The sequence below is a fragment of the Polyodon spathula genome, chromosome 20, assembly GCF_017654505.1.
Source record: "Polyodon spathula isolate WHYD16114869_AA chromosome 20, ASM1765450v1, whole genome shotgun sequence".
Classification (NCBI taxonomy): domain Eukaryota; kingdom Metazoa; phylum Chordata; class Actinopteri; order Acipenseriformes; family Polyodontidae; genus Polyodon; species Polyodon spathula.
Genome location: NC_054553.1, coordinates 23,835,598 through 23,862,701, shown reverse-complemented (window position 1 = coordinate 23,862,701; position 27,104 = coordinate 23,835,598). Strand labels below are relative to the sequence as shown.

General features: G+C 35.8%; 2 protein-coding genes across 8 annotated transcripts in view; one reads left to right on the top strand and one right to left on the bottom strand.

The window, feature by feature from the left end:
• The window catches only part of LOC121295483 (growth arrest-specific protein 7-like), a 99,893-nt gene extending 96,668 nt beyond the window's left edge, over nt 1-3,225 (top strand). For all 4 annotated transcript variants that reach the window (XM_041220135.1, XM_041220134.1, XM_041220136.1 and 1 more), the window contains exons 12-14: nt 10-89; nt 977-1,075; nt 2,628-3,225. In XM_041220135.1, the coding sequence (XP_041076069.1) occupies nt 10-89; nt 977-1,075; nt 2,628-2,741 (293 nt within the window). In that variant the 3' untranslated portion in view covers nt 2,742-3,225. The remainder of the gene's footprint in view (nt 1-9; nt 90-976; nt 1,076-2,627) is intronic.
• A 6,860-nt stretch (nt 3,226-10,085) lies between these two features.
• Nucleotides 10,086-27,104, bottom strand: part of LOC121295755 (myosin-16-like) — a 78,498-nt gene continuing 61,479 nt past the window's right edge. For all 4 annotated transcript variants that reach the window (XM_041220766.1, XM_041220768.1, XM_041220769.1 and 1 more), the window contains 15 exons: nt 26,737-26,982; nt 26,057-26,174; nt 25,786-25,913; nt 24,876-25,072; nt 24,291-24,423; nt 22,358-22,574; nt 21,399-21,535; nt 17,943-18,046; nt 14,971-15,163; nt 14,192-14,395; nt 13,622-13,747; nt 13,054-13,224; nt 11,823-12,023; nt 11,364-11,510; nt 10,086-10,905 (listed from right to left, as the gene is read on the bottom strand). In XM_041220766.1, coding sequence (XP_041076700.1) covers nt 10,759-10,905; nt 11,364-11,510; nt 11,823-12,023; nt 13,054-13,224; nt 13,622-13,747; nt 14,192-14,395; nt 14,971-15,163; nt 17,943-18,046; nt 21,399-21,535; nt 22,358-22,574; nt 24,291-24,423; nt 24,876-25,072; nt 25,786-25,913; nt 26,057-26,174; nt 26,737-26,982 — 2,469 coding nt within the window. In that variant the 3' untranslated portion in view covers nt 10,086-10,758. The remainder of the gene's footprint in view (nt 10,906-11,363; nt 11,511-11,822; nt 12,024-13,053; nt 13,225-13,621; nt 13,748-14,191; nt 14,396-14,970; nt 15,164-17,942; nt 18,047-21,398; nt 21,536-22,357; nt 22,575-24,290; nt 24,424-24,875; nt 25,073-25,785; nt 25,914-26,056; nt 26,175-26,736; nt 26,983-27,104) is intronic.

The following is a 27,104-nucleotide window of genomic DNA, read 5'->3' as shown; positions in this document are numbered from 1 at the left end:
TCATTGTAGGTGATGAACTTATGCGCTGTGTGGATCTCTATAACCAGGCCCAGTCCAAGTGGTTTGAAGAGATGGTGACAACAACTTTGGTATGGAAAAAATACTGTATTGCTTAGAACATGTTTACTTGTAGGCATCACATTATCGTCCACCTTAAATAATGGTTGCCAGGCTATGGGTTTCAGTGATTCAGTCTTTTTAATAATAGAGCACAGATAGCTTGTATTTGAAGTGTTACACAATCCTTTGCAGAGTTTACAATAGTTACATTACTTTACCTTTGCCTTATCCCATATTGTCCATATTGAAGCATTTTTTTTCTACATATTTCCTGATAGTTTTGATTATATTGGGAAATATGCTCGGGAATTACTTTTTTCCCAACTTTTACTAGGGAACGTTGGCCAGGAGAAAGAGATTTTTACTTCTAAACAATGCAGTGTATCCAATTCATGCTCCCTCTTGCAACAGTGGTCTGACGCTCTGATTGAAATGAGTGGTGTACTGTGGGAACAGGAAACTCGCATTGTTGCAGGACAGAGGGTGGTCTGGATACACTGCAATACTTAGAAGATTTTCTTTTTCTCCTGGTGAACACTTCCAAATATACATTGAAAAATGTTGTGCACGGTCAATATGCGATCCATGATGTTAAAAAGTCAACAAGAGAGGGCAATATGTTTAAAAGTATAGCACAGCAATACAGATAACACAAAACAGAGAAAAGGTAACAGCGTGTTTCTTGTAAAAATTACAGGGTGTTCTGTGACACTGTAATACAGCATCCTGGTATACTACGTTTCTTTACACAGTACTTGCCTTTTATTAAAGGTCATGGGAACTTCAAGAATCTTTGAGAGTAATCTCACTTAGTGTGTTTATTTGTCTACTTGCCATTTTCACATTTTATACAAGCAAGGGCAATGGTGAAGTAGTCCTGAGAGAGTCAATTCAATGTCTTATGTTGGTTTTTCAGGAGCTGGAGAGATTGGAGGTGGAACGGGTAGAGATGATACGGCAGCACCTTTGTCAGTACACACAGCTGAGGCATGAAACCGACATGTTTAACCAAAGTGTAAGAGAACACACTGCTTTCCTAACTGACTCCCATTTTATTGTTAATGACCTCAACAGTGTTTTTTTTTTTCTGCCCTAAACTATTCTAGGTCTAACTTGTTTTTATTCTTACATACCAGTAACATACAATACTAGATTTATGTTACACAATTTGCATTCAGTGTTGTGAATCTTTGTGCCACAAGTGAATGGGATCAAGTTTCCTTTCATTCTGTGAGCAAGACCCTGCTTTGCAATAGATGTGGCTGGTGCTTCTGGAGCTGATCTAGTTAACAACACCTGTCTGGCAAACTGGAACGGAGAAGCAGCTCCTGAACTCAGCATGACCCAGACTTGCCAAACAAATACAAAAGACAAGTCATTGAAAGCATTTTATGTAATTGAAATAAGAAGTTCTCAATATAATAATGGCAATATTGTATATAGTGTAAAACAGCTTTTTTAGTTTGGTTTACGGGTCGCATATGCATTACCTGGCCAATTTGAATAGATTTTTCACACTGCTGTATAAAATCACTTATATTGAATTCCTTCCTGGAAATGACACTCCTCAAGAAAGAGCTGGACAGATAGAAGAGTTTCTCAACATGTGTTGCTACTGTTTGAAGTAGTTTAACATGACACTTGAAATTCCATGCTTGAATGTCTGCAGCTTCGTGAAGCTATGTGCGCAGTGTTCAATGCACATAGGGGATGGAAGTTACTTGCTTCATGTTACAGCCCAGTTGTTCTGACAAGTGTTAAGTACCTACTGTCAGCTGATCTAATTTGATTGAAGGAGAGCACCTACTATCTTTCAAAATGTTACAAATAAATAATTGAGGTTATTTAAGAGGTTAGTACACTGTAGTGCAGCCAGATTCCATCTGGAGGTGAAAGCATGCTAATATAATGTAAGAATACATTATTATTAACTATATACAAGGCAACCAAATATGCTGTCAGAGCTTAAATTACATATTCAGTTATATTGTTTTGACCAGGATATTAGTCACCTTCTAAAATCAAATTACAGTTTTCCCATATGTGATGGTGTTTCATACAACACAACGTGAACTTACCCTACTTTTAGCAAGATTTTTTTTCTCCTTTTAAAAAGTATGATTCAATAAAATACCTCCTTATTCTCTACCTTAAAGAATTCAACAATCTTCGATTTTGCTTGTCACAGTGGGAATTATTAGCTTACCAACAAAAACAGAGGAGTGTTTTATCGTAACCTTATACAGTCGTTAATTTAGATAAATACCTATTAAATATTAAATATTACTATTAATTAAAGAAAATACCTCCTGGGCTGTACATTAAATTACTTCACAATTATGAAAATAATATGATGATTTAGTATAACAGTAAGCATAGGTTAAATTATATTAACTTTTTTTTTTTTCTGGCCAAACTCCATCTCATCTGTCTCTTTACGTTCAGCATGTCCCATACTTTGGAACAGACTGCCAGTCTTCTTTGCAGCAGTCCGTTTATTTCTAAGGGTGACTGAGACTTGACTGAGATGATGTTTTTTTTTCTTATTTGTTCTCTCTTATTAACAGACTGTGGAGACGGTTGATCAGCTGCTTCAGAAGGTTGAACCTGCCAAGGATCGGGAACTCTGGGTAAAAGAGCACAAGACTGGGGACATCCGGCCGGTGGACATGGACATATAGATGAGCTTCCCAGTTTTACTTCTTTTGGTTTTTCTTCTATATAGCTTGAGCTGATACTGTAACAGACTGGTATGCAACTTAGCTTTTCAGAGGTAACCAATACACAGAGATACTGTAACACTTAATGACCATTAGAAAAACTGCAGTGGAATGCTGAATGGCTAAGAGTGGCTAAATAATATTATTGGTAAATAATTATTAAAAATAAATAATTAATTATTAAATAATTATTAATTATTTACCAATGCAGAACAACTGCTTGACGGCTGTATAGGCTGGTACAGCATTTGAGATCCCAATTCAGTTAGTCAGTTAGTAAGCATGAGGTTTGAGTGGGGTAAAAACAGGTTAACAATACCCTAAGTTGTTAGTGGGGTATATCCCTTTGGTCTGTGTACTTACTTGATAAAATTATTTTTCAAAGTCTTAGCAGGGCAATCTCTTGTATTCCATTGACAAACAGTTTAAAAAATATTGTGTAGGGTGCTATGTTATGTTTGTCTGGAGGTTTGGAACCCTAGTCGAACATAAGCTTGTATAGTGAGACTATACTATATATATATATATATATATATATATATATATATATATATATATATATATATATAAATCAAGGGGGGAAAAAAGAATAATTAAACACTATAGAAAATGGTAGTGTGATTTCCATCTGTTACAAAGCAGTTCCAGATGGCTGTATCACCTACATATCAGGGTCTATTATATATTCTATACAATATACATATCCGGACACCCCCAGGAAGGTGTTACTGTCTCTTTGCATCATACAGTATGATAACTGCTTCTTACAGTAATGCCATTTTGAACAGCCACACTTAAGGGCAAACAACTGCTATAACTGACTTTACCAGTCTATAGCAAGAGCAAAATTGTATTCAGTGCCTTTTGTGTAAAACAGAAAAAAGTGAACCAGTTTACTCGACTCCATGTATCCTTTCATTTATACTCCATTCCTGTTCACTTGTCAAGGTGGAAGAGCTTCTCTTTTGCATGCTAAGCATGTATATAAATGTAAAATTACAAAAAAAAAGAATGCTTTTGCAGTGACTGACTTCAACAACAACTTTCATACTAAACGCCTCAGTCAGAAGTCAGAGGACTGATACCGTATGGGTAGCATAACTGTATAAACAGACCACCTGCTATTTGTTAGGAATTACGATACACATTTCTTGATCAATAAGCACCTTTAAAATTGTAAGAACTCGGTGCCGTTTTATGCATTTGTACAGTAGTTATTGATAACAATTGTACTACACATTTAAGTCATCAAGTTAATTACAAGTACCAGCTCCACAGATTACACTATGAAGCATTTCTGCTGTTTTACATCATTTCTGTAGCCTTTTATTTTTTAAAACAAATTTAGACAAATGAATTTACTGAAATGATAATGACCCAGTCTTTTTTTTTTTTAATTAATATCAGGATATGTAAATATTTTAAACAGAACTGCTACATGCTAGTACCTTCGCTGTTGATCACTTGGTCTCACTTCAGCTAGGCCATTGAAGTTTTTTTTTTTATTTGATTTATAACAAACAAGTAAGGATATTTAACACAATAAGACAGGGGATTACAGGGGGGGGGGGGGGGGGGGGGGTATAAGATCACACTGGTAAAGATACCCAAGTGAATTGCATTTGTCCCTGTTTACTGAAAGTGCTATGCTTTAAAAGCAAGGTAAAATAAAGTAGTAATAGGCTTTGTAGCTCTCAATGATTCCAGCAGCGTTATTCCAAGACCATTTTGTCAATAGAATTAAAATAATCCAATGGAAAAGGGCTTGGACTTTGTACACAGACTCATTTGAGCATTTAATAGCCATTGCAGAAGTCTAAAGACATTGAATGAAAAAATCTCAACCATTACGACCATCGTCCTATAGATCATGTACATAGCTGAAAAGGATTTTGTAAATATTATACAACAGAAAATGTCTTAATTATTAATATTGTTTAGGTTTAATATACAGCTATCAGCACGTAGTTTTCTTTTCCAGGTCTTGCTTTATTTAGTAAAATCCATGTATGTATTCTATAATTAACATGTCTGAATATTGGAACAGTATGGGCAGACTTATAATTGTAGAGTATATTTTCATATTTATTATACAGTCAAACAACCGTAGCTTTGAATGTTAGAGATTTTATATACATCCCAGCCATTTTCGATAATATAACTATAGGGTAACAAAGTATTTCTATAAAATGTAGAGATTTTCAATCTTTCTGACAGTCCCAAACAATACAATGTGATATACTGGGTTATTCCAGCAGGTGGCATAGTTTTTACATAAAAACACATATAGATACAAACAATGACACCTGCACTCAAACTGCTTTACTCCCTCACGCCAAATTTAAACTTTTTATATAATTTATTCTCTTTATTCTTTTTTTTGGATGGTGCTCACTAATTTCTCCTCCACAATTGTATTACCGTTTTGTGCTGATAATATTTATATACCCTTCTACTACTGGACAACAATGACAATGAATTCTAGATAATTTGGCTTTTTATTCTTGTTATCTAAATGAACCAAAGGCTAGCACAAGTCAAGAATATTCTTTGAAAATGTAAACGAATATTTAAAGATGATTTAAATTTGAGAGTAAAATAAACCTAGCATCCCATAACATCACTTAATGTGTTTTATTGTTTTTTTTATACTGTCAACTTCTTTTGTATGGCCGAATAGGAACATTTTTGCCGCCAAATACTTTTCAAGTAATGTTTTCTTGGATATTGGCATGTTATGCTGACACCAGAGGTGAAAATTCAAAAATAAACCTTTAATAAACATCAATAAAACTTAGAATACTGAGGTTTGAAGTTTGGTTTTTACAGCTGCTATCAGCTTGCATTTCATTATGATAAGTCAATTCGGATTACAGGTCACTTTGGGTGAGCGAGAGACGAACATTTTTTTTTATATTTTGAATAGGACCCAAAAAGGTTATTGACAGGCCTTTTCCAGTTGGTATCCAGTTTTAATCTATTGTTAGGAAAGCTTAAATGTATATATAATATATATTCAACATTATACTTGTACTAAAACTGCAGCTGGCATCTACTTTGTGTACATTGTTTTTTGCATTATATTACATGTAGGTCAAATCATAGTTAATGGGACCAATTTGGATGCCGAAAATCCTGGGAATCCAGAAGATAATATATTTTATTTTAGCAGCTGTTAGCAACCTGGGATTTCTAAATAGTCATTGTGTACCTGCTAAAGAATAACAGTTTACTGGTAGTTCTGAGCTCAGCATCAAGGTGCAACTAACAATGTATTTCCAAAATACTTATTTTTGTACAAAGACTGAAAAGCAAAAACCTTTCCTTACCTTTGCTTGGTTTTCCACTGATGTAAAACTAACAGGTTTGTTTCAGCTTACTACTCTATTCACATTGTTTTTTTTGTTTGTTTGTTTTGTTGTTTTTTTACATATGTAAATATGCTCAACCAGTAAGAATTACTGTTTCATAAATTGTATTAATACTTAAATATTGTGTGTAAGTGTAATATGGCCAACGTGTTCTGTTAAAAGTATATAACTAAATGTTTAAAAGTTTTAAAAGATTGTAAATGTTGATGATATATACTGTAGCTGCTATTCAGTGAATGTTTGGCATTACTATAAAATATATTGATTAAATCAGGTGTCAAATTGATTGTGTCTTGTCTTAAGTAGATCTTGGTTAATGGAATTACAAAATATTCAGTCACACATGCGCGTGTTTCAAAGGATTTTGACCTGCTTTTCTGCTTTCGAGGCACTTTGTGCTGCATTGAAATTTTGATTGACACAATAGGTAACAAGTCAGTTCAACTGCCAACTCCTGGCAAGACTGAGCATGAGGTGATGTTCCAGGAGAAGGTAAGCTCAACAGCACTGACTGTAGAAAGAGGTGGGTTTAAATGTACCTGGCTTGAGTACTATCGGTACCCACCACTGGTTGAAGCTTGACATCAGTGTCGGTTGCAACTAAGGTTTTTCTTGTCACTCATAAGATCATATTTTAGCCACTTGCTGTATTTTGTTCCCGTAGCCATATTTCTTTGCCCCAAGTCAGTGTTAATTAAAATAAAGCACTCAAGTAATTAATGCAATGATATAAAAGTTTTATTACAGATTTAAAGACACATAATAATATATATATATATATAATATATATATATATATATATATATATATATATATATATATATAATATATATATATATAAGTGTCAGTGGTGTCAATTCACCACATACATTACATTATATGACACTTTCAGCGTTGTTACTGGGGTCATATCCTTGAATTGAAGCAGATTGGAGGACTTGCACATTGTTTGCCATTTTCACATTCTTCAAGTCCGTACTTCAGGAGTTATATCTCAAAGAGATTACTATGTGACGGAAACACTACAAATGCCTCAAATCTAAAACATGAGAAATCCCTTATCTTCACAAAATGTGTTCGTAAAACTGAGTCTGTAGTATCAGACGATTCAAATTCACTGGTCTCTAAATATATATGACCACTGTTTGTTAGTTGAAATGACACTGTCCCTCCTGTGTTTACTGATTCTGAAATATAATTTATCAGAATAATAGTTCTGGGTACATTTGAATTATTTCCAAGTAAACTAAACAATATTTTTTGTCATTGTTTAAATATATATGTCTTAATAAGTTTGGTCTTTCTTAAAGCCAGTGAGAACCCTGCACATTAATTCCAGTCTGAAGAGATTTGGCAGCCCAGGTACCCTTAAATTCATCAACGCAGATACATGTGGGGGGGAAAAGTGCTAATAACATGAAGTTAGTGTGAAGTACATGCCACATTATTATTTTTATAGAATTATACAAAACACACATTTTATATTTTTAAATGTATACATTTTAGTAAAATAAAGTGAGGCCTCAGCGGCCTTCAATCCAGGACCACCAGGCTAAATAAGGAAAGCTCTTTTACAGTCACACATGTCAGCATGGTTTGCGGCATACACTGTACAGCAGGCATCACCGTATTACATTTGTGTCAAAGCGTTGCAGAATATTGCAGTTTTAATAATGCACACATTGCTTTCCAGGTACTTGCTTGCTATTTATAACTTGAGGTTCCATAGCAATATCCAACTAAGATTCTGATTCAGCTGGTTATTCTTGACTAGTCAGACCCAACATAAAGTACCTGTGTTATATCAGCTATACATGCTTTTGCCTTCCATTTTTGGTGTCCTTTCCCATGCCTATGTTAGGCTTCTTGATTGTTTTGCATTCTTGGGTGTCGTGATTGTACCCCACACTGTAGCGCAGGATGTTTTGGTCTCACTCTTTTCCTTACTATCCCTAGTATAATGCATACATCTTTAACCTTGATTGTGTAGTTATAATTCAATTATATCTGTCAGAGTTTGCTAGAACACATTTTTACAGAAGTTAAACAAGGTTATTTTTTATTTATTTTTAAAACATTTAAAAAAAAAAAAAAACATCTTTTGCTAGTTCACTTGTCTATAGTATAAAAACAAATGCAGGTTTAGCAGAACAACGTGTATGCCATTACAGATGTCAATGCTCCAAATGACTGGTCTGCAGGAATCCTGACTGCATCCTTGCTATTTGTCTTAGACCCTCAACATACAAATATCTATCAATTCCTGTTCATTAATTGCATGTCAGAACAGGCAATGAAAGAACAGTAAGTAATGTGTTTATTATTATTCAATTTTTGTTAATGCTCTCTAATATTTAAATTCCCTGAAGCGTCAAGTGTTTTCAAGTTAATTATATTTTTTATGCCATCCTTACTAATCTGCAGCAACACACTAATTACAATAACTACTGTAAGAGCAAGCAGGAGCCTTCTTGACAGTACAGGTAGCCTGAGTAACATTACAGTAGGTATGCATTAGTAATGCATAGTGTGTTGGAAGGTCCTTTTACTGGGAAAGACATGGTGGGCACTTGCACTTTATAAAAAAGTAGCATTTATAAAGAAACTTTCTACAGTCAGCAGCCAGATAAAAAGAATCATATCTGTCTAGTGTTGAAACTTAGTACAGCAATAAATCCAGTATTCACTTATTGATAAAACAGACTAATTTTTTTGTGTAATCTAGAAGGGAGTACAATGTTTCACTCTCATAAAAATCTAAATTTGTTGAGCTGTCGTGCTGCTAGTCAAAGGTTATCATATAGCCTCATCTTTACACATGCCTCATCTTTACAAGCACAGCCAGTGAAGACAGATAACTACCATTTCCTCGCATATGAGGTTTACACCCAGTAGCAATATGTAAAAGCGGGTTGTATTATATTTTATAGTTTATTTCTTGAAATGTTAACGGCAGGGAACAGCAAGAACAAAAAGCCCTGTGACCACAAATGTACCTCTTCTTTGTAGAGTTAGGTGGACTTTATTTTTAAAATAAAGTAGTTAAAAAATTAAGGCCATCTCTCTGTTTAATGCAGGAGTGTCCAATCCTGGTCCTAGAGAGCCTGTGTCCCTCCTGGTTTTTGTTCCAACTGTGCCCTAAATTACTCAATTAGAACAATAATTCGTAATAAGTGGTCAAATTAAGTAATTTAGGACACAGTTGGAACAAAAACCAGGAGGGACTCCGGCCCTACAGGACCTGGAATGGACACCCCTGATTTAGGTGGTTTGTCTTTATTCGTAATCCATTTAAAAAAAAAAAATAGTTAAAATATCTGTAAACCTGTGGATATTAGAGTTCATTTAATTTCTGTAGTTAAGCGATATCAAGCACAATTCAGTTTAGCACTTTTTTTTTTCAAGATGGTTTCATTGAGTTCTGTATATGTGCTTAGGTTAGCAAGTGTTTTAAAAGCATGTGAATGAATGCCAAACCTTTAGAGATCGAAATAGCTACAAAAACATTATTTAAAAAGTTCTCTGAATATGGCCTAAAAGCTATACTGTACATTACAGATGCCCAGGATGTATTCCCAGGATGTGTTCCCATGCGTTGCTACAACTGCTTACGTAAGGTGTGTGTATTGTTTAAATTATTATTATTAATTTACATTTTGACCACTTTTTTAACTTTTAAATTGCATTCCCTGCCTCAAGATGGCTTCACAGGTACCCGCATGGACCTCGCAGAAGTACATTTCCCATCATCCTCCTGCTCACATATGTAACTGAGATGGATTTACCAGTGAGTAGAAGGATGATGGGAAATGTAGTTCTGAGAGTTCCATGCGGGTACATGTGAAGCCATATTGTGGAAGGGAATTCAATTTAAAAGTTTAAAAAAAAAAGTGGTCAAAATGTAAAAAAAAAAAAAAAAAAAATTTAACAAAACACACACCTTACATAAACAGTTGTAGCAACACATGGGAACATGTAACACAATAAAATAAAAAGGTCCGTATGTATCCTTTAATCCTGTATCTAGTCAGTGCATATACTAAGCTGGGGAAAGGAAAAGCGTTCCACTGTTTTTTGGGGCAGGGTTGGATCCGAGTCTAATAACAAGTTTTTTACATTGGGTTGGGTCGGGTCATGTAAATAATTGTTGTTTCGTGTTTGAGTTGGGTTGATTAATTTGGACTCGTGAAGACCTCTTTTACTAATATAAAGACACGTTGCCTGATCTAGCCTACATTGCATCTGTCAGGCAACTAAAACTGAACAGAAGCTTTTTAACTCTGTAATTGCAATAAGAACCACATAGAATGATTCAAACACCATAAAAGGTAAGGGAACATTAAAGAAAACTAAGAACATTTAATTGGAAGCGACTTGCCAACTAACTTAAAGGTAATGTGACACTTTAATGACTAGTTACTTGCAATAGAAGGTGACATTTATAATAAAAAAAAATGTAAAAACCTGGGCAGTTTGTGAATTAGGAACCACTGTTCCTTCAAACAGAAGTAAAGTCAGTTTGTATCTCTAACTAAAGATTATTCTTCCTATCATGTGCTGTTTAGATTCTATAATATTTTAATTTCAATATATTATTACATCTTCTGTTATTCGATCATGAGTTTTTTCAGGGAGTTGAGATAAGCTGGGATCAGGGAAGCTGTGTCCTCATCATTCATTATCTTTTCTCCTCTTCCCTCAGAGCCTGCAGAGCTTGGGGATCGGACAGTGTTGGTAAAGGGAGTACTGTAGCCCTGTATGCGAAAAGATAAAGAAAAGATATGGCCATTATAAATATTAATATTAAAGTTAGCGCTCAAACAACAGAAGACACAAATTATTTGTTGTACACCTAAAAAAAACTTCACTCAACACTCATGGATTTATGAAGCAAAGCTGTTTGTCTGCTTTAAAAGGTAATTAATTCTAATCAGAAGTTTCAGCTTCTATACACAAAATTCAAATTGTATTAATGTTTTAGAGATATCTAGTAATATTTAGAAACATATTTTAAAATATCTTTAAATCAGTTTAAGAGGTATCTTCAAATATTTAGAAACATATTTTAAGATATCTCTAAATCAGATTAAGAGGTATCTTCAAATGCTTCCCATATACCTTGAAATATACTTAACAAAAAAAAAAAAAAAAAAAAAAAAAAAAAAAAACACTATTAGTTTAAAAAAAAATTAAAATACAAACAGGTCCCTACCGAAGAGTATCCTTTGCCGAAGCTGGCTCTGTTTTTGGTTCTGATCTTTGTCAGAGCCGTCTCTGCGATGTCTGCTCTCTCCTCTGCATCGTCCAGCTCATGGACTGTCTTCCTGTATTTGGCCAAGTTCATATTTGCCTGCTCCTCCTGAAAGGAAAATTGTTGTGTTGTAGGTTAATAAATGTGTCTGTTATGCATTGTACCTAATTCTAAGGGTATATAAAAGTACAGCAAATGGGCCTGGTATGCCTTGTCCATCACATACTGGCCCACTTAGTTTGTGAGATGCGGATAGCAAAAGATGGACACCCCAGAAAGTACAATTTCAATGTAATGAATTTCAGTTTGAGCTGAAACTTTGTTAATTCTAGAATATTCATATTGATACATAACTGAGAACAGAAGGAGAATTTGGACTGCACAGAAAGGGCTTGATTACTGTAACATAGCATTACTCACAGCCTCCTCCACTTGTCGCTTGTAGGCCTTCAGTTTGTTCTGCAGCCTCTCCACCAGCTCCTGCATCCTCTGCTGGGTCTTCTGGTCCTCCTCCGCCTGGAACACCAGCTCTTTGAGGCGCCGCTCGTTCTTCCTCAGGGTCTTCACACTCTCCGCATGGTGCTTCTGCTCACCATCCAGTTCCAGCTCCAACTCCTTCACCTGCAAACAAGCAGTAACTCCCAGCTCAATACATACACCAATAGAAATCTCTCTCCCATTCACTTTCATTGGGATTCCAAATCCTGTTATCTGTCTATCACAGTATGTCAGCTGTATGTCACAAAGTTTCCCATTGACACAATGCAACAGCAGCCTGTCGGCAAGTATAATGACTGATTTGACTGGACTTATAACTGCCTTTTAAAAAATATAAAATCAAGGACCTTAAAATAGGAAAGACTAAACACTGATCATAGAACACAGTAGCTAGAACTAGAGGAGACCTCAAGTGTTTTTTTAGCACTCTGAAAACTCTTTATACACTCTATATAAAGGTGCTTGCTTTGTTGTCTATGCTGTGTGACCATCCCCTGCTCTTATTGTCTTCTAACAAAAGAAGTTCATAACACTTTGCAAGTCAGTGTCCATATGTCCTACTCTATTGGGTTAAGTTTATGCCAGACCAGTGCTTCATATCAAAAGACCATAACAGTTAATGTTAACTAGAAACTGTGACAGTGACTGGCGATGTAGTTGGAAAAAAAAACTAACTTGACACAGCCTCCCCAACCACCATCAGCCGTAAGAGTCTTTCAATCCCTACTGACATGGCTGTTATTAATCTGCCAAGCTGAAGGTGAAAGATCTCATATATCCCATTGTCAATCCACTGAAACAGACGACCTCCAGCTGAACTCTGATTAACTGGGAGCTGTGCTTTCAGAAAAGGTGGTGGTGGTGGTGGTGGTGGGGGGTGGAGGGGGGCCCCCCCCCCCAAGTAAAAGTTTTGTCGTCTAGATTTATAAATACTAATACTAATATATATATATATATATATATATATATATATATATATATATATATATATATATATATATATATATATATATATATTTATAAGGATTTGTGTTTTATATTCAAGTATTCAAGTTGCAAGAGCTATATTTATTTGCTAAGGGGTTTATTTGATCAACCTGTTACTCATTTGAATTGTCTAGCATTGTGTTTTATTTCTATGTTTTGTACTCACTCTTCCTTCCAGTTTCTGAATGATTTTCTTGCCTCCCTTCATGGTCAGCTGCTCAGCCTCCTCCAGTCTGGTGTTCAGGTCTTTTATCTGCATCTCCAGTCCTTTCTTCACTTTCTCCAGGTGGAGGGTGTGATCTTGTTCCTGACGGAGTTCCTCTGACATCCTTGCAGCCTGGGTGTCACAAAAAAGCTTTGGTTAAGGGCTCTTAAGTTAAGGGTGAAGTGCAAAGGCAAAGTCATAAAGATAACAGATGGGGCACTTTAAAGAGAGCCGTACTATACTATTCTTTTTTGTCACACACATAAATAAAATGATAATACAAATGTATTATTTTTGAACAAGCAGAAACAATGATGAGCTAATGATAGTCGTGATGTCACAGTAACATACCAGTACCTTAGCGATTGTTGCTAACGGGTCGATCGTGGTCAGTCAAGCCTGTCCCTGGCTTATTCATTCCTATGCCCCTCTCCCAGGGGTTGGCAAGCTGCAGTATCATTTTCAAAGCATACAGTGTATAGCACACTGTATACAATTTAGAAGCAATATACTGACAGAATTCGCATACCTCAGACGTGGCTTTTTTTGTTTTTTCTTCAGAAGCTCTGATCTCACTGTGCAGTTCTTCATGCTCTGTGTTTAGCTGTTGCAAGTCTGCTTCCAGCTTCCTTTTCAAACTTGTCACTGACTGGAACTGCCATTGAGAAAGGATTCAGGGAGGACACAAATAAAATTATTACTGTATTAACAACCTTTTCAATATGCTTTTTTGTTCTATCCTACATATACATTTTTTTTTTTTTTAAGATTTAAACTTGATCTCAAATGGATTCCTAAATGATTATTTATATTCCTTTTTTATTTTCCTTATTTTAACGAAAAAAGAATGGCCTTGACTTCAATAGCATGTTATATATACTGTAACTAGAAGAACTGCAAATGTGGTAATGTTGTACACTCATCCATTCTATTAAAACTGCCTTTGTGCTACCAATTCCACTGTCGTTCCACCACGCTGCTGTTCAGGGTCATTTGCGAAGGGTTACTATGTGATTACCATGGTCTAGCACACTTTTAGAAGTACAGGTTACAGTTTGAAAGGGAATAGCTTGAGATGTGTACAGATTCATTCTCTCACCTGACTCTTCATTTCGTTGTACGTATCGTTCATTTCAATCAGCTCTTGCTCTAGGATCTTGCAGGCCCGCTCAGAGGCATCCACGCTAGTCCGAGTTTCCTCCATCTCGGTTGCCAGAAGGTTGCAGCGTCTCTCCATCAAGTTGTACTGTTCTCTCATCTCCTCTTGCTGCCTGGACTCATCCTCCATCTGCGTCTGCAGGTCCTATGGAAAGCAAAGCCTTTAAAATGCTCTACCTTGAGTTGCCCCTTATAAAATATGGTTATTCCATGATTTCATTATGCTTCACAACTTTTTGCTATGCATTTACCATAGTATACAGCAACAAACTTTAATAAGGGCTAGTCTTCAGCATTAAGAATAAATATCTCCAAATTAATGTCTATATGAGCTATAATAATCATGAGAAGGATCTCAGTGACATCACAAGGCCAGTGCAATAGGCTCATCTATTGAACAACCCGCCCATCAAGAGTCTCCTGGGTGTGTTTGGAATGGTAGTATTTGCAAAAAACCACCACTGGATAACTTTGAGATTATGATGGTCCTCCCAGTGTGATTTGTCTAGATAGTGTATGTCTGAATCAAATACTTACACGGGGGAAAAATAAGTCATAATTATAATAGCTATGTTAAGCAGAGCCTGAAAGAACGCACAGCAGACAAACAGACACAAAATGAAACGTCAAAATATACTGCCAATTTTGTTTGCATTGTGATAAGTGTCTTATATTGCCAGGTATTCTATTATTACTATCACGCTTTGTCTGTGCACGTACCTTTATCTGCTGCTGCATTTTCTTGATGGTTTTCAGCAGGTCTCCATTATTCTTATTAACCAGGTCCAGCTGGATCTCTAGCTCGTTGACGTCTCCTTCCAGCTTTTTCTTCATTCGCACGGCCTCTGTTCGACCTTTTATTTCAGCATCAAGACTGGCTTGTAGTGAGTCTAGTGCTCGGAGGTGACTTTTCCTGTTGATCGAAAACACAGTTTCAGCATTAAGGTTTTAAATCTATCTATCTATCTATCTATCTATCTATCTATCTATCTATCTATCTATAAACACACACACATTATGTAAATATAATTTTTTTTTTCAACACAAGTGTTAACTCATAATGAGCATGTAAGGGTGTATGCAGTGTAAAATGTTATCTCTATAACAAGAACATCTTTTTGAAACATCTATTCATAAATGTATATAACCACAGACTGCTGTAAGTATGCATGGATGGATGTGGAAGCAAAATGAAATCTTCTCAGAATGATAAGCTACAGTAATATTTGAGATGAATACCAAGGGATTTTGCTTTGTAAAGTTGAATATATTTGTAATATATAATATATTATACAGTAATGCCAGGAGAGATTTTTTGCTTTGCAGTAAATTGCCTGCTTGTTTATCAAATCACTTTGATCTGTTTTCATGCCAACAACTACGACTGGTTCTCAGTAACATTTTGTATGCTAAGTTTACTGCTGTACTGAGTGTAAGAATAGCTAATAGCTAAATATCAGCCAAGAAAATATTTTTAAATAGGATTTGCACACATTTTAATAAATATTAATTTAGGAATACATTTAGAATTATTAACCTGTGTATGTCACTTTTTTATCTTTTATGTGGAAAAATAATAATAATTAAAAAACCAGAAAGATATACATGTTCTCCATATATCCCCAGAGTCCAATAACTTAGGGTAAACATGTTGTAACACATTCTCTGAATATAAGTATGTATGTATGTGTAAAATACATCCAGACAAATGGACAAGCATCTCCTTGCATCTTCAGTTTCTGATACTCCCCATAACTTCTGCTAAAGAATCATCAAAACTGGATATGTGGCTCTACAGTAGAGATACAGTACGTAAAACTCCGCTATTGTACAACAGGGGATTAGTGGTGAATATTTAAAGCAGCATGCTAATATTTCCTTAGCGTTAAACAATCTTTTTAAACAGCTGTGAAGCTCTTTGGAGGGTAAGTTTGTTTTGTTTAGCCACATTTTGAATTTTACAGCAACAGAGGCACCTAAACCTCTGAAGCTTCCGTTTGCTTTATCTCTCCACTGCTGCTGTTAAACAAATCATCTGAGACTCCTCTGTGGTCTGTAGATCTAATCTATACTTTTTAGGCCTCACAAGATTGATTGAGGTTATTTTGTGCAACTCAGTGGGAAAGTGTAACAGACTGTCTCAGTAAGTGCTATAAAGATATCCACCCATCTCTGTGCCACTCAACAGGCTTCTAACCTCCCTATGTTCTGAGGTTCTGCAACTTGAACCAGCTGACCTTCTAAGGAGGGCAAAGTAAACATACTCCTTCCAGAAAGGAGTTTGATGAAAAGATACTAAAATCTTCCTTTCATTTCCTGGTGGATCTGAAAATAAGGGGCACCAATTAACACGTTTCTGTTCAAACCATTACCATTTGTACACAGCTAGCACACAGTTATAAAACTGATTCAGCATTGTTTTAATTTGACTTTGCTATACAGTAGTGTGAGCAGTTCATGTGTTATAATGAAGTTCCGCCTGTACGTACTTTAGAATTGTAACTAGAGAATCACTTGAACAGACCCACCACAAGCAAGACCTTGGTGTTATAATAGGCAACCAGACAATGTAGGGAAGTGACCAAAAGGCAAACTGAATGCTTGGTATATAGTCCAAAGTGTAGAGAACCATTCAGAGGAGGCTATAGGTATAATGCCCTGATGAGACAGCAATACCAAACCAATGGCAAAACTATAGTAGCCAATACATTAAGATCAGCACCAGGACCAGAGGACATCATTTGAAATGAAGTAGAGACATATTTAGGACAGAGGGTAAGAGACTACTCTGTACACAGAGATTGGTGAGGGTATGGAATGGGTTACCAAGCCATGGTGTTGATGCTGAATCACCCGTGGTCCTTTAAGATGTGACTTGACAAGTTTTGAGATTAACCAGCTACTAGGAACCCGAATAGCAGAAATGTCCCTCTCTTATATACTCTGTTGTGAGGAAACTTGGTAAATAAATTATTGATCACATCTGGATATACAGGGAGATTCTTGTGCATTTGTCTTTACTAGCTGGCCATTAACCCTGAGATTGCTGCTTTAGCTGCTAAACGTTTTGTTTTCACAGATGTAATATAGAGTGAAATATGAGAAAAGTAGAACACAGGAAAAATAGATTTGCTAATGTAAAACTGAATGCCTTTCAGCTCAGTTAAAAGGAACTTACCATGGAAGAAAGCAGTTCTCTATTAGTTAGCAAGACAACAGAAAAAAGAGAAGGAAAAAGTGTGAAAGCAGAAAAAAGCAGATTGCAGTTAATTACATGAACATCAAAATCTAGTATTAAATGATTTAAAAATAAAATGCATTCATTATAACAAATATGATGACATCAAAAAACCAGTGCCATTCTCAATTTTCAGAATTTTGCTTCATTTCCATTCCATTAAATCACTACAATATTTAATTATTTATGTTAGATGAGTAGTATGTGTTGCTATAGTGAGGCAATACAGAGAACACTAAATGATATTTAGATGAACACATGTCAAAGGGTATATTCAAATATTCTACTGCTGTCTTTTTTTACTCGTATTGGAACTTAACAGGTGACTTTGTGCTTTTATTTGAAAAAACTGCCACGTGAAGTTCAATATCCAATCTAGACAGGAACTCAGTTAATATGTTATTAAAACACGACCCTGAAAATATGAGTGAACACTGAAACAGTCTGAATATACCTTGAAGCTTCAAACTCCTCCTCCTTCTCTTGGATCCTCCGATCTATATCAGACTTCGTCTGTGTCAATTCTACCTGCAGTCGCACTACTTTGGTTTCTTCAGCCTGTGAAAAAGAAAACAAAATACATGTACAAGTTAATTAGGTTAAGAACAACACTGGTTCAATGTTTCTAGTCTTGTAGACACTAATTACACACAACAATTAGGAAAATAGCACTGGAATATCAGATGGTCTTAGTATGTAGCACATGGGTAATGATACAGCACCATGACACTGCAATGGTTGATCAGTCTGGTTGGTTCGATACTAATGTGATAACACTGGAATGTCAAAACCTGTAAATGCTACCACTGAGGTACCCATTCCCCTTTATTTATGTCTCATTCTATTCAAGCAGTCATTGAGCTACCATTACACAAATGAAAGCACACAAAACTTAGCGTTACCTCTGCATTACAACCCTTGCATTACAACTGGATTGCCAGTGCCACTTTATTGTAAATGAATATCTCACACCAATATGCACTGAGACGCTTTAATTTATTCCTTTGGCCAGTTATGTATTTATTATCCAGAAGGTGGCGTTGGAGTATATAGTTAGTATGTTACCCTCTCTTCTGACTTAACCCACTGTGCTTTAATTTGTCGAGGTAGTTAGAGTAATAGATTAGGAAGAATTTACTTGGCAAAGTACTTGGCAGTATTTGAAATATGCTCAAAGGTAGTTTATTACAGTTTAAAGGTAAAACTATTTTCCTGCCAAGCCAACGGTCCACTCTGAATCTTAAAAGTAATTATTAGCTTCAGGTTTCACCTCCCACAATCTGTCAGCACCACTCAGATTTAACACCGGTGGTTTAGCTTGTCTCTAGTATTAATATTTGGAGAAGCTCCCAGGGACCCTTTAAGTGAATGAACACTATGAACACTGGAACATGTGCAGGCTGGCCCCAAGAGGTGTGAGCTTGAGCAGAAATCTCCAGTAGCAAGGGCTGCTGATTCTCTGCCTTACAAAAACACATAATTCAATCCAAATACACTCAAAGAGGATTACTTTCTAACGAGGCAGACTGGAAAAATCACAGATTAAACTGAGTTAACGGTTTACCTATGAGCTCAATATTTTGTGATGCCAAACTGAGTCCAAACGTTCGCATTCACACTTGGCAGAGGCCAAATGTTGGCACCAGCTAGAACATTTAAACACTGTACTTGGGTAAGATTTTGCATGACATCTGATCTAATCCTTGTACTGTCCTTGTTTTCTGGTTTAAGACACTTTTGACTACAAATCCCTCTTCCTACAGTTATTTTTCTGATAGAATTCTCTTTTTTGTCATCTTCCATGTATCTTGCCATAACATCTACTTGCTCTGTGGTACAAGTAAATACTTTGTAGAAACTCACTTTTAAAAATACATGTTTGCAGTACTTCACATTACATGTGACTCCAATGGGGGCCACTGTATTGGTAACACATCTGTGCACTAATTGCAGAATGTAGGAATGTTTTTGTTGTAAAATCCCTGCCTGTCAATTGGTTGGGTTTGCAAATAGTTTAGTTCTAAATTAACTTAACCATATACCTCTTTGACTTATTGCTGTGCAGCAACACTGAGACATGTTTTTCTCTATTATTTAAGTCAATGTGAGCTCATAAAAGGTAACATTTTTAACACATGCAGCTAAACTATTCCAAAGGGGAATTCATTTGTTGCTGTGACAAAAGCACACCATTTGTAAACCTGCAAAGCAAGGAGCTTACCTGACCTGGGTCAGCTGAGATTGTAAGCATATAACTGGCAGGTCAACTGAAAATTTAGTTTGATTATGTCGTAAGCTTACTTTCAAAACTAACAAGCCTAAATACTGACCGCACGTCGATGCCACAAGCGTTACAGCCATTTTGCAATATTATCCTTACACAAAAAAAAAAAAAATAATCCTTAAAGTTATTCCCTGGAAAAACAACTTGACAGCTCTGACTCGGCAACTCTACAAGTGGGAAGCAATCGTTAAAATTATTTGGCAAAAGTTTCAATGTTTGTTAAGGAATTTTGCTTGGTTTCTTTTACTGTGAAAGCTTCATATTTTACCATTGAGTGTTTCATACTGTAGTTATGATTGAACTACAAAGCAAGTAATATAAATGGCCAGCCAGACTAACCTCTAACCATACTAGGCAAGTAACCATACTCAGCAAGATTAACCTCCAACCATACTTGATAGTCTGTTCATGCAAGACTCGCTTTGCTGGGCTTTAATGCTTAAATCTGTTATAATGGGAAGATTACCCATACCAAAAATGTATTAACCAACCATTCACCCCATTAGAAACAGCTGGTATTTACTGATGACATTAAAATCTAATCAGCAGAACTCCTAATCTTAGAATAATGTATATCTCATGCTATCCTATTATTTACCTCTACAATGTACACTTGGAAAGCTACACAATTGAATAATGTCATTTTCTGACTAACATTTATTTCTAAATTAGTTTATTCATTGTACTTTTAAGGTGTAGAAATAATACAGTGTGTGTGTGTCTGTGTGTGTGTATATGTATATATATATATATATATATATATATATATATATATATACATACATATATATATATATATACATAATATATCTAATATTATATATATATATATATATATATATATATTTTATTTATTTGTATAATTTTAAAAAGAAAAACAGCTGTGTACCAAAAGGTGAAAAATTTAATCAAAATGGAAAAAGGTAATGTAGGTACACAAAAATATGAATAATTGATAAAAAGATATAAATTATATCAGGATGAAAAGTTTGTTCATTCCAAGAGGTTCCAAATTGCCTAATTTGAAAATGAATTTGCATTCTTTTTGTTTCCTGGCTGTATTTGTCCCACGGTAGTGATTTATCCCACACATTGTGATGTCTTCTGCATTGTAGTTATTTGTTTTTAAATACCTTGCAACAGGAAATATAGAGGTGTTAATTCTTATACTTCTTATTTAAAAATGTTCATACATTTTTGGACTGTATTGCTGGAATGATCATGTGTCACTTTGACAATTTTAAGATGACTGCCTGAGGGAGGAGAGGAGAGTGTAAGACCCTTACAATACAGGGGGTTATTCCTTAAGTAGGGCCATCTGGTAGTTATTAGCAAGAGTGATACATGCAAAGACTGTCAATGTGAAGGAACAGAAAACCTCTGACAGGAAATGTCAATTTCAATTTACTAGTGAGGGCCTGGTACAAAGTGTACTGCTTTAAAACAATGACTGACATGTTATGCTTTCCTCTCGGTGGATGGCGCTATTGAACTATTGAAAGGATGTGAATTCCAGTATTGGACTTAGAAATCTTAATACCTCATCACAGCAGCAGGGGTCACCAGTGAAACACATAGGAGCAGTTTCAAAAAGAGCCATTTAATACAGTGCATGCGGTACAGTACCTCTAAGGCTGCCTCAGACTCCTCTAAAGCTGCTTGGAGCTCATCCTTCTCCATCTCCATTCTCTTCTTGGACTTCTGAAGCTCATGGACACTTCTGCTGCCTTCTCCTAGCTGATCTGTAAGGTCAGTTATTTCCTCTGAAATTATAAAAATGACAATTGTTTTTTTTATTATTAGAGTTTTTTGCTCCAGTTTAAAGTATGCACCATACAAATGCATCAAACTAAAACATTAATTGTGTTGCTTCTTGCTAATTCTATAACGTTCATAACTGATATACACTAAATACTGCTGAACTTAGAAATACTAAAAGAAACTCAAATTCAAAAAAACAAATTGAAACGTTTGTCATCGACTGTTTGTTTCTAGCAGTAATTAGGTTTTATAACATTAACAGTATACTATTATAACAGTATTATTTCCTTTCAGGAATGGGTTGCATTTTTTCCTGTTGTAGTATTTGACATGTTTTCACTGGATACATATTTTTAATTTAAGTTAGCTCTCTACCCTTAATTGTATCTGTCCATATCAACTTCACTTAAGTGAACAGCATGTTGTCTGCCATATGTAGAGTAGCACACATATCGATTTTATAATCACATCAGAAACATACATCAAATGCCATTTTAGGCTGCAGTTGCATGTATAGTGTATATGTATGTACTGTATGTATATACAACCCTCGTCTTAACATCATGCTTCATAATGCGCATAACGATGTCATAAAGAGCTACAAGGGGTTAATGTAAGATTATATAAGACAGTATTGTTAAATTAATTAATAATAATATGTTTTTAAAGATTATTTAACCACGGTTCTCACAAACACACTGGGGATAATGATGTGTTAAGACCTTTGAAATAAAGAATTTAGACCCGAGATGTGGGTAAGCATTTTCCTGCTGAACCAGCCCCCTGTCCCTATCGAAGCCCACCGGACTGACTCCACTGCTCACCTTGCAGTGCTTTGTTTTCCCTCTTTAAACCCTCAATTTGCTCAATGGCCTCTTCGTACGCGGTTTTCAGTTTGAAGAGGTCGGTGGCATGTTGGCGGCTTTCCTTCTGGCACCCTTCCATCTCAGCCACGATCTCCTCGCATTTCTGACGCCAGTCTGACAGCTGTTTCTCCATCACACGCTGCTTCTTGTCCAGAGCTCCTGCTGTGGCATTGGCCTGAAGAGGAAGAACAGCAGGCAAGTCAGTATTAAAGAGAATACACCTCTAGGTTAGGCCCTTGGGTTTTAGTGGGCACTTGTAAAAATTATATAGACATCAATTACTTGTTGTTTTTCAATACATTTTTTAAACTCTTGCATCAAAATGATGTCCATCTCATGCTAATTTCCATCAAAGGGAGTCTACTTTAATGACTTAAACAGTGGCGGATCCAAATCACAGACATGATTTCACATGTGGTTTACTATACAATCAGTATTTTTTTGTATTCTTCGTGAAGCAATCCATTATAAAATTATTAATTTGTAATCAATGTCTGATCCAAGTCTAAAACAAACTCTGTTTAAATATAGTCAAGGTCAAGTACAAAACCGAAAAGTGGATACAGGTTTAAATATGTGAACTAGTTACAAAAACTTAAATCTATTTTCTGCTCCAAATTAATTAAACAGCAGCTTCTACAAGTTAGTTAGGCATTTTATATGATACACAACAGTACCTTTCCAATAACGATTACAATTTGTATATTACACCCTAAAGGTACTATTATTTTTAATCAAACTTCATATTAACATTTTTTGAATGCCAATCAATATGTTCCATTTTCTTCAAGTATGTGGCTTTTGCAACATCAGTGTTCCAAACAAATTACCTTCTTTATGAACAATAATTTATATGAGAGATTTAATCAGGTAACACACTATTGCACAGTGTATGCTATTAATGTCAGATCCCCAGAGATACTCAAGTATTTTATTTATCAAGCCTTCTAGTCACAATGCAAATATGATCGTATAATGTGCATGCAAATGTTTTTAATCTATTTTATCCTTTCTTACCTGCTAAAGTTTGTTACACTTTAATTAATCACTAAGATGTCTTGTAAATTTATAAACCCATTGCCCAAATTCAAACACTGGGATACTCATCTGGGAATAGATTACCATAAAATGCTATTTATAAAACAACAAAAATTATGGAAAATATACATTATTTACAGAATGACTGCTGGTAGCTATTTTATTGCCTATTTTTCCTCACTCAGACTTTTTGCTTAATAAATATCTTGCTATCTCAGAGTAGATAAGCTTCTCTACACAAATATCAAAGACATCTAACAAGTAGAATGGTGCCCCAAAATGTTCTCAATTTTCTTGAAAAGCAGTACAACTGAGGATGGGGAGTTTGTTGCCAGGTAACCTCACTTAATAGAAATGTCTTTCCAACCCTGAATATATAATGGTCTCATATTTAATAATATGCTGAGGATTTTAAGTTATGTGGTACCCCAAATATGACAAATTTACTAACAATGCTGAATGACTGGGTGGAGCATTTGTTTTAGCCAGAAGATAATTTCCCTGAGTGGTGACTGCCAAGACTGGTACTGTATTTAATGTAGTGTTGTCCTACCCAGTTATTCCACATTGGTATAGATTTACAATACCACAGCACTTGTGGCACAGACACATTGAAATCATTGAAATCATTAAAATATTCTGCATATTTTTAAAGAGGAGACGATTATCTATTCAGGATACCAGGGTATTTGCTAAGTAAGGGGTCTGATTGAGAAAAATGGGCAACTCAATTCCCACCCCTAGTCTTGCACTACGTCATTGGGAAGTGCTGAATACAGTCCTCATTGTAACAGGTGAGTCAGGAACCACAGTTTAGAGATGATGCTATGTGTGTTTTGACTTTCATTCTAACCTTTTCTAGATCAATGCAGAGATCCTCAACTTCTCCCTGCAGTCGCTGCTTAGTTTTCTCCAGGCTAGCGCACTTTGACTGGGATGCCTCCACAGCTTCCTCTGCCACCTGCAGACGCGATGAGAGCTTTTTCCTGGAAAAGACACAAGTTCAGTATTTCTACTTCCATGACTTGAAATCTAAAATACAAACTAATTACTAGATAAAATCGACTTGGAATTGATATGGCTGCTTGGCTATTGGCGTGTGGTGTGTTCCCCTGTGCCAATGTTTATATGTGTTAAGGAGGCAATGAAAAAAAGGTCCATACAGTTCCACAAAATACATTCTGACAAAAAACATAACAAAGCCTTGAACCTGGTCATAAGACTGGAGTAAAGTGGACTATTGCCTGGGTTGTCCACAGTTTTTTTATGATAATACTTTCTATAATTACTCCTGCTTCAAATTTTCACTTTGCTCATAAATTACATACATTTTCACATGGGATTTACCTAAAACTGGGATATAGGACTTAAATTAAGGGGCATTTTTTAACACAATATAATAAGGTGAAGTCGAAAATCCAGCCCTGTCGTGACTTACTTGGCCTCCTCAAGCTCATCAGTGCGCTGAATGGCGTCGCCCTCGTAGCGGTTCCTCCAGTGGGTCACCTCGCTGTTGAGTTTGGAGACCAGTCTCTGGAGCTCCAGTTTGCTCTCCTGCTCTTCCTCCAGCTGCTCCCTCAACTGTTCACATTCATGACTAAGGCTGGAAAGGCTGCTTCCCAGTGTACTCTTTGACTAAAACAACAGCATCAATGTTTAAGTTTCATGTTATTCACAAAAAAAAAATGTTACATTTTCTTCTATAACCTTAAACACTTGAAAAATAGGGTCATCTTTAAATTTGTTTAATCCAGTCCTGAATTGTCTCCTGTTTTTTCAAAGAAGAAAAACACCTACTACAAAACTAGAGCCAAAAGCCTACAGTTCATAATTAATATAATTCAAGGCTTCTTAAGCAATCTCAAGTCATATGTTTCTTTTTGTAACATTAACATGGAGTTCATTATATAGTAACCAAAATATGACCTTAAGTCAAGTAGACTGATGCACCGATGAAGATTCTTGCTGAAATGTTTGTCTACTTCCATTTTCTATTAATACTACTTCGCCCATATTTTTCTTATTTTATTAAAAGCATGAGTGCTGGACTGGGCCTACTTTTAACAAGATACTAAAACATTAAAAAAAAGAAGTAAAGATACTAGATCCAGCCCAGTTACCTCAAAGAAGTATTCAACAAGCTTGCATGAAAACTATACTTTCTACATCTGCTGTATGGTGCTGCTGTCTGTGGACACAACTGTGTCTCCACTGCTGATGACTTCATCAGAAACGGCCATGTTAATAACCAAGAAGATTTGGTCAATAAGCGACTGTTGTTCCAATTTGTAAAATGCTACAGGACAGAAATCCAGTACAGTTTATCAGCAGTAGGGCTGTTGTTCTACCTTATTCTCCTCTTCCAGTTGCTTCTTCAGGTCTTCGCTCTGTGCTATCAGCAGGGCCTTTGTCCTATTGGTATGACTGGCTCTATTTTCCACTTTCTCCAGTTGACTGCTAAGTTCATTATTTTCAGCTTAAAGGAAGAAGGCATTTTATTTAGCATCTGCTTAATACCCATTAGACCATAACTGTGGGTTTACAACACAGCTGCTCTACTTACTGAGATCTGTGAAACTACAAGCTGTACATGTCAGACATTTCTTTTCCAATTAATACCTGTGAGCCTTGTTTTGGCGAGGTTGAGTTCATTGAGCCCCTTTTGCAGTTCTTCATTCCTAGAATTTGATTCTGCAAGTAAATCTTCTAGTTTCCGCATTTGGATATCACTAGAGACCTGTTAAAAAAGTATATATTCAAATCTACAAAGACAGGAAACTATACAGGAGAACTAAACACAATCATTATTAGGCCTATGTGCAATGGCTCCCCTGTAGTAGACCATGTGGTTTAGATACTAAATCAACCATGAATAAATGGACTGTTACTAGGTAAATACTTTCATTGATAACATTTTTTTTTTACCATTCAATCAATTTACTAAAGAAAATGATGATCACCAATGACAATTTATTAAAAGGCACGGTCCCACATTCATGTTACATTTATACACTGAAATACAATTTCTTGGTGTTTATCCTTTTGGGGATTAATTGACAGTGTCCTCCTCTTTAAAATGTACAGTACTTGCCACTGCATCACTCTGTGAACCAAATAATGCAGGCTCCTACTGCTACTCCCAGAAATAAATATACATGATAGCACTGGAAACAAAACAGTAATAAAAAAAGAGAATAATCCCTTTCTTTCCCCACTGATTACACTGAAAGCACTGGAATATGCCAAAGTACACCCTTCCTTTTCTTACCATAAAAACACTAGCCCTTTTAAAAGAATACCTTGGCTTTTTGCATGTTGTCTACAGTGGCTGACAGATCATCTATTTCCAGTTTCATATTCTGCTTGTCCTTCTCCAGTTTTATGCGCACCCTCTGCAGGCTCTCGTACTGCTCAGTCATGTCCACCACCACCTCAGTGTGCTTCTTGCGCAGAGCTGATGCCATGGTCTCCGTTTGCAAGGCAGCTTCATCCAGCTCACGACGAAGTCTCAACAGCTCCGACTCACGCTTCTTATTCATTTCAATCTGGATCCACATAACAGAAACACTTACGTTTCCTGATTTGACCATCAGCTTTGTTTTGAGCATCTCTATGTTTTGAGCTGGATACTTTCATAATTCTATAAGAAATAATTCTTTATTCAATA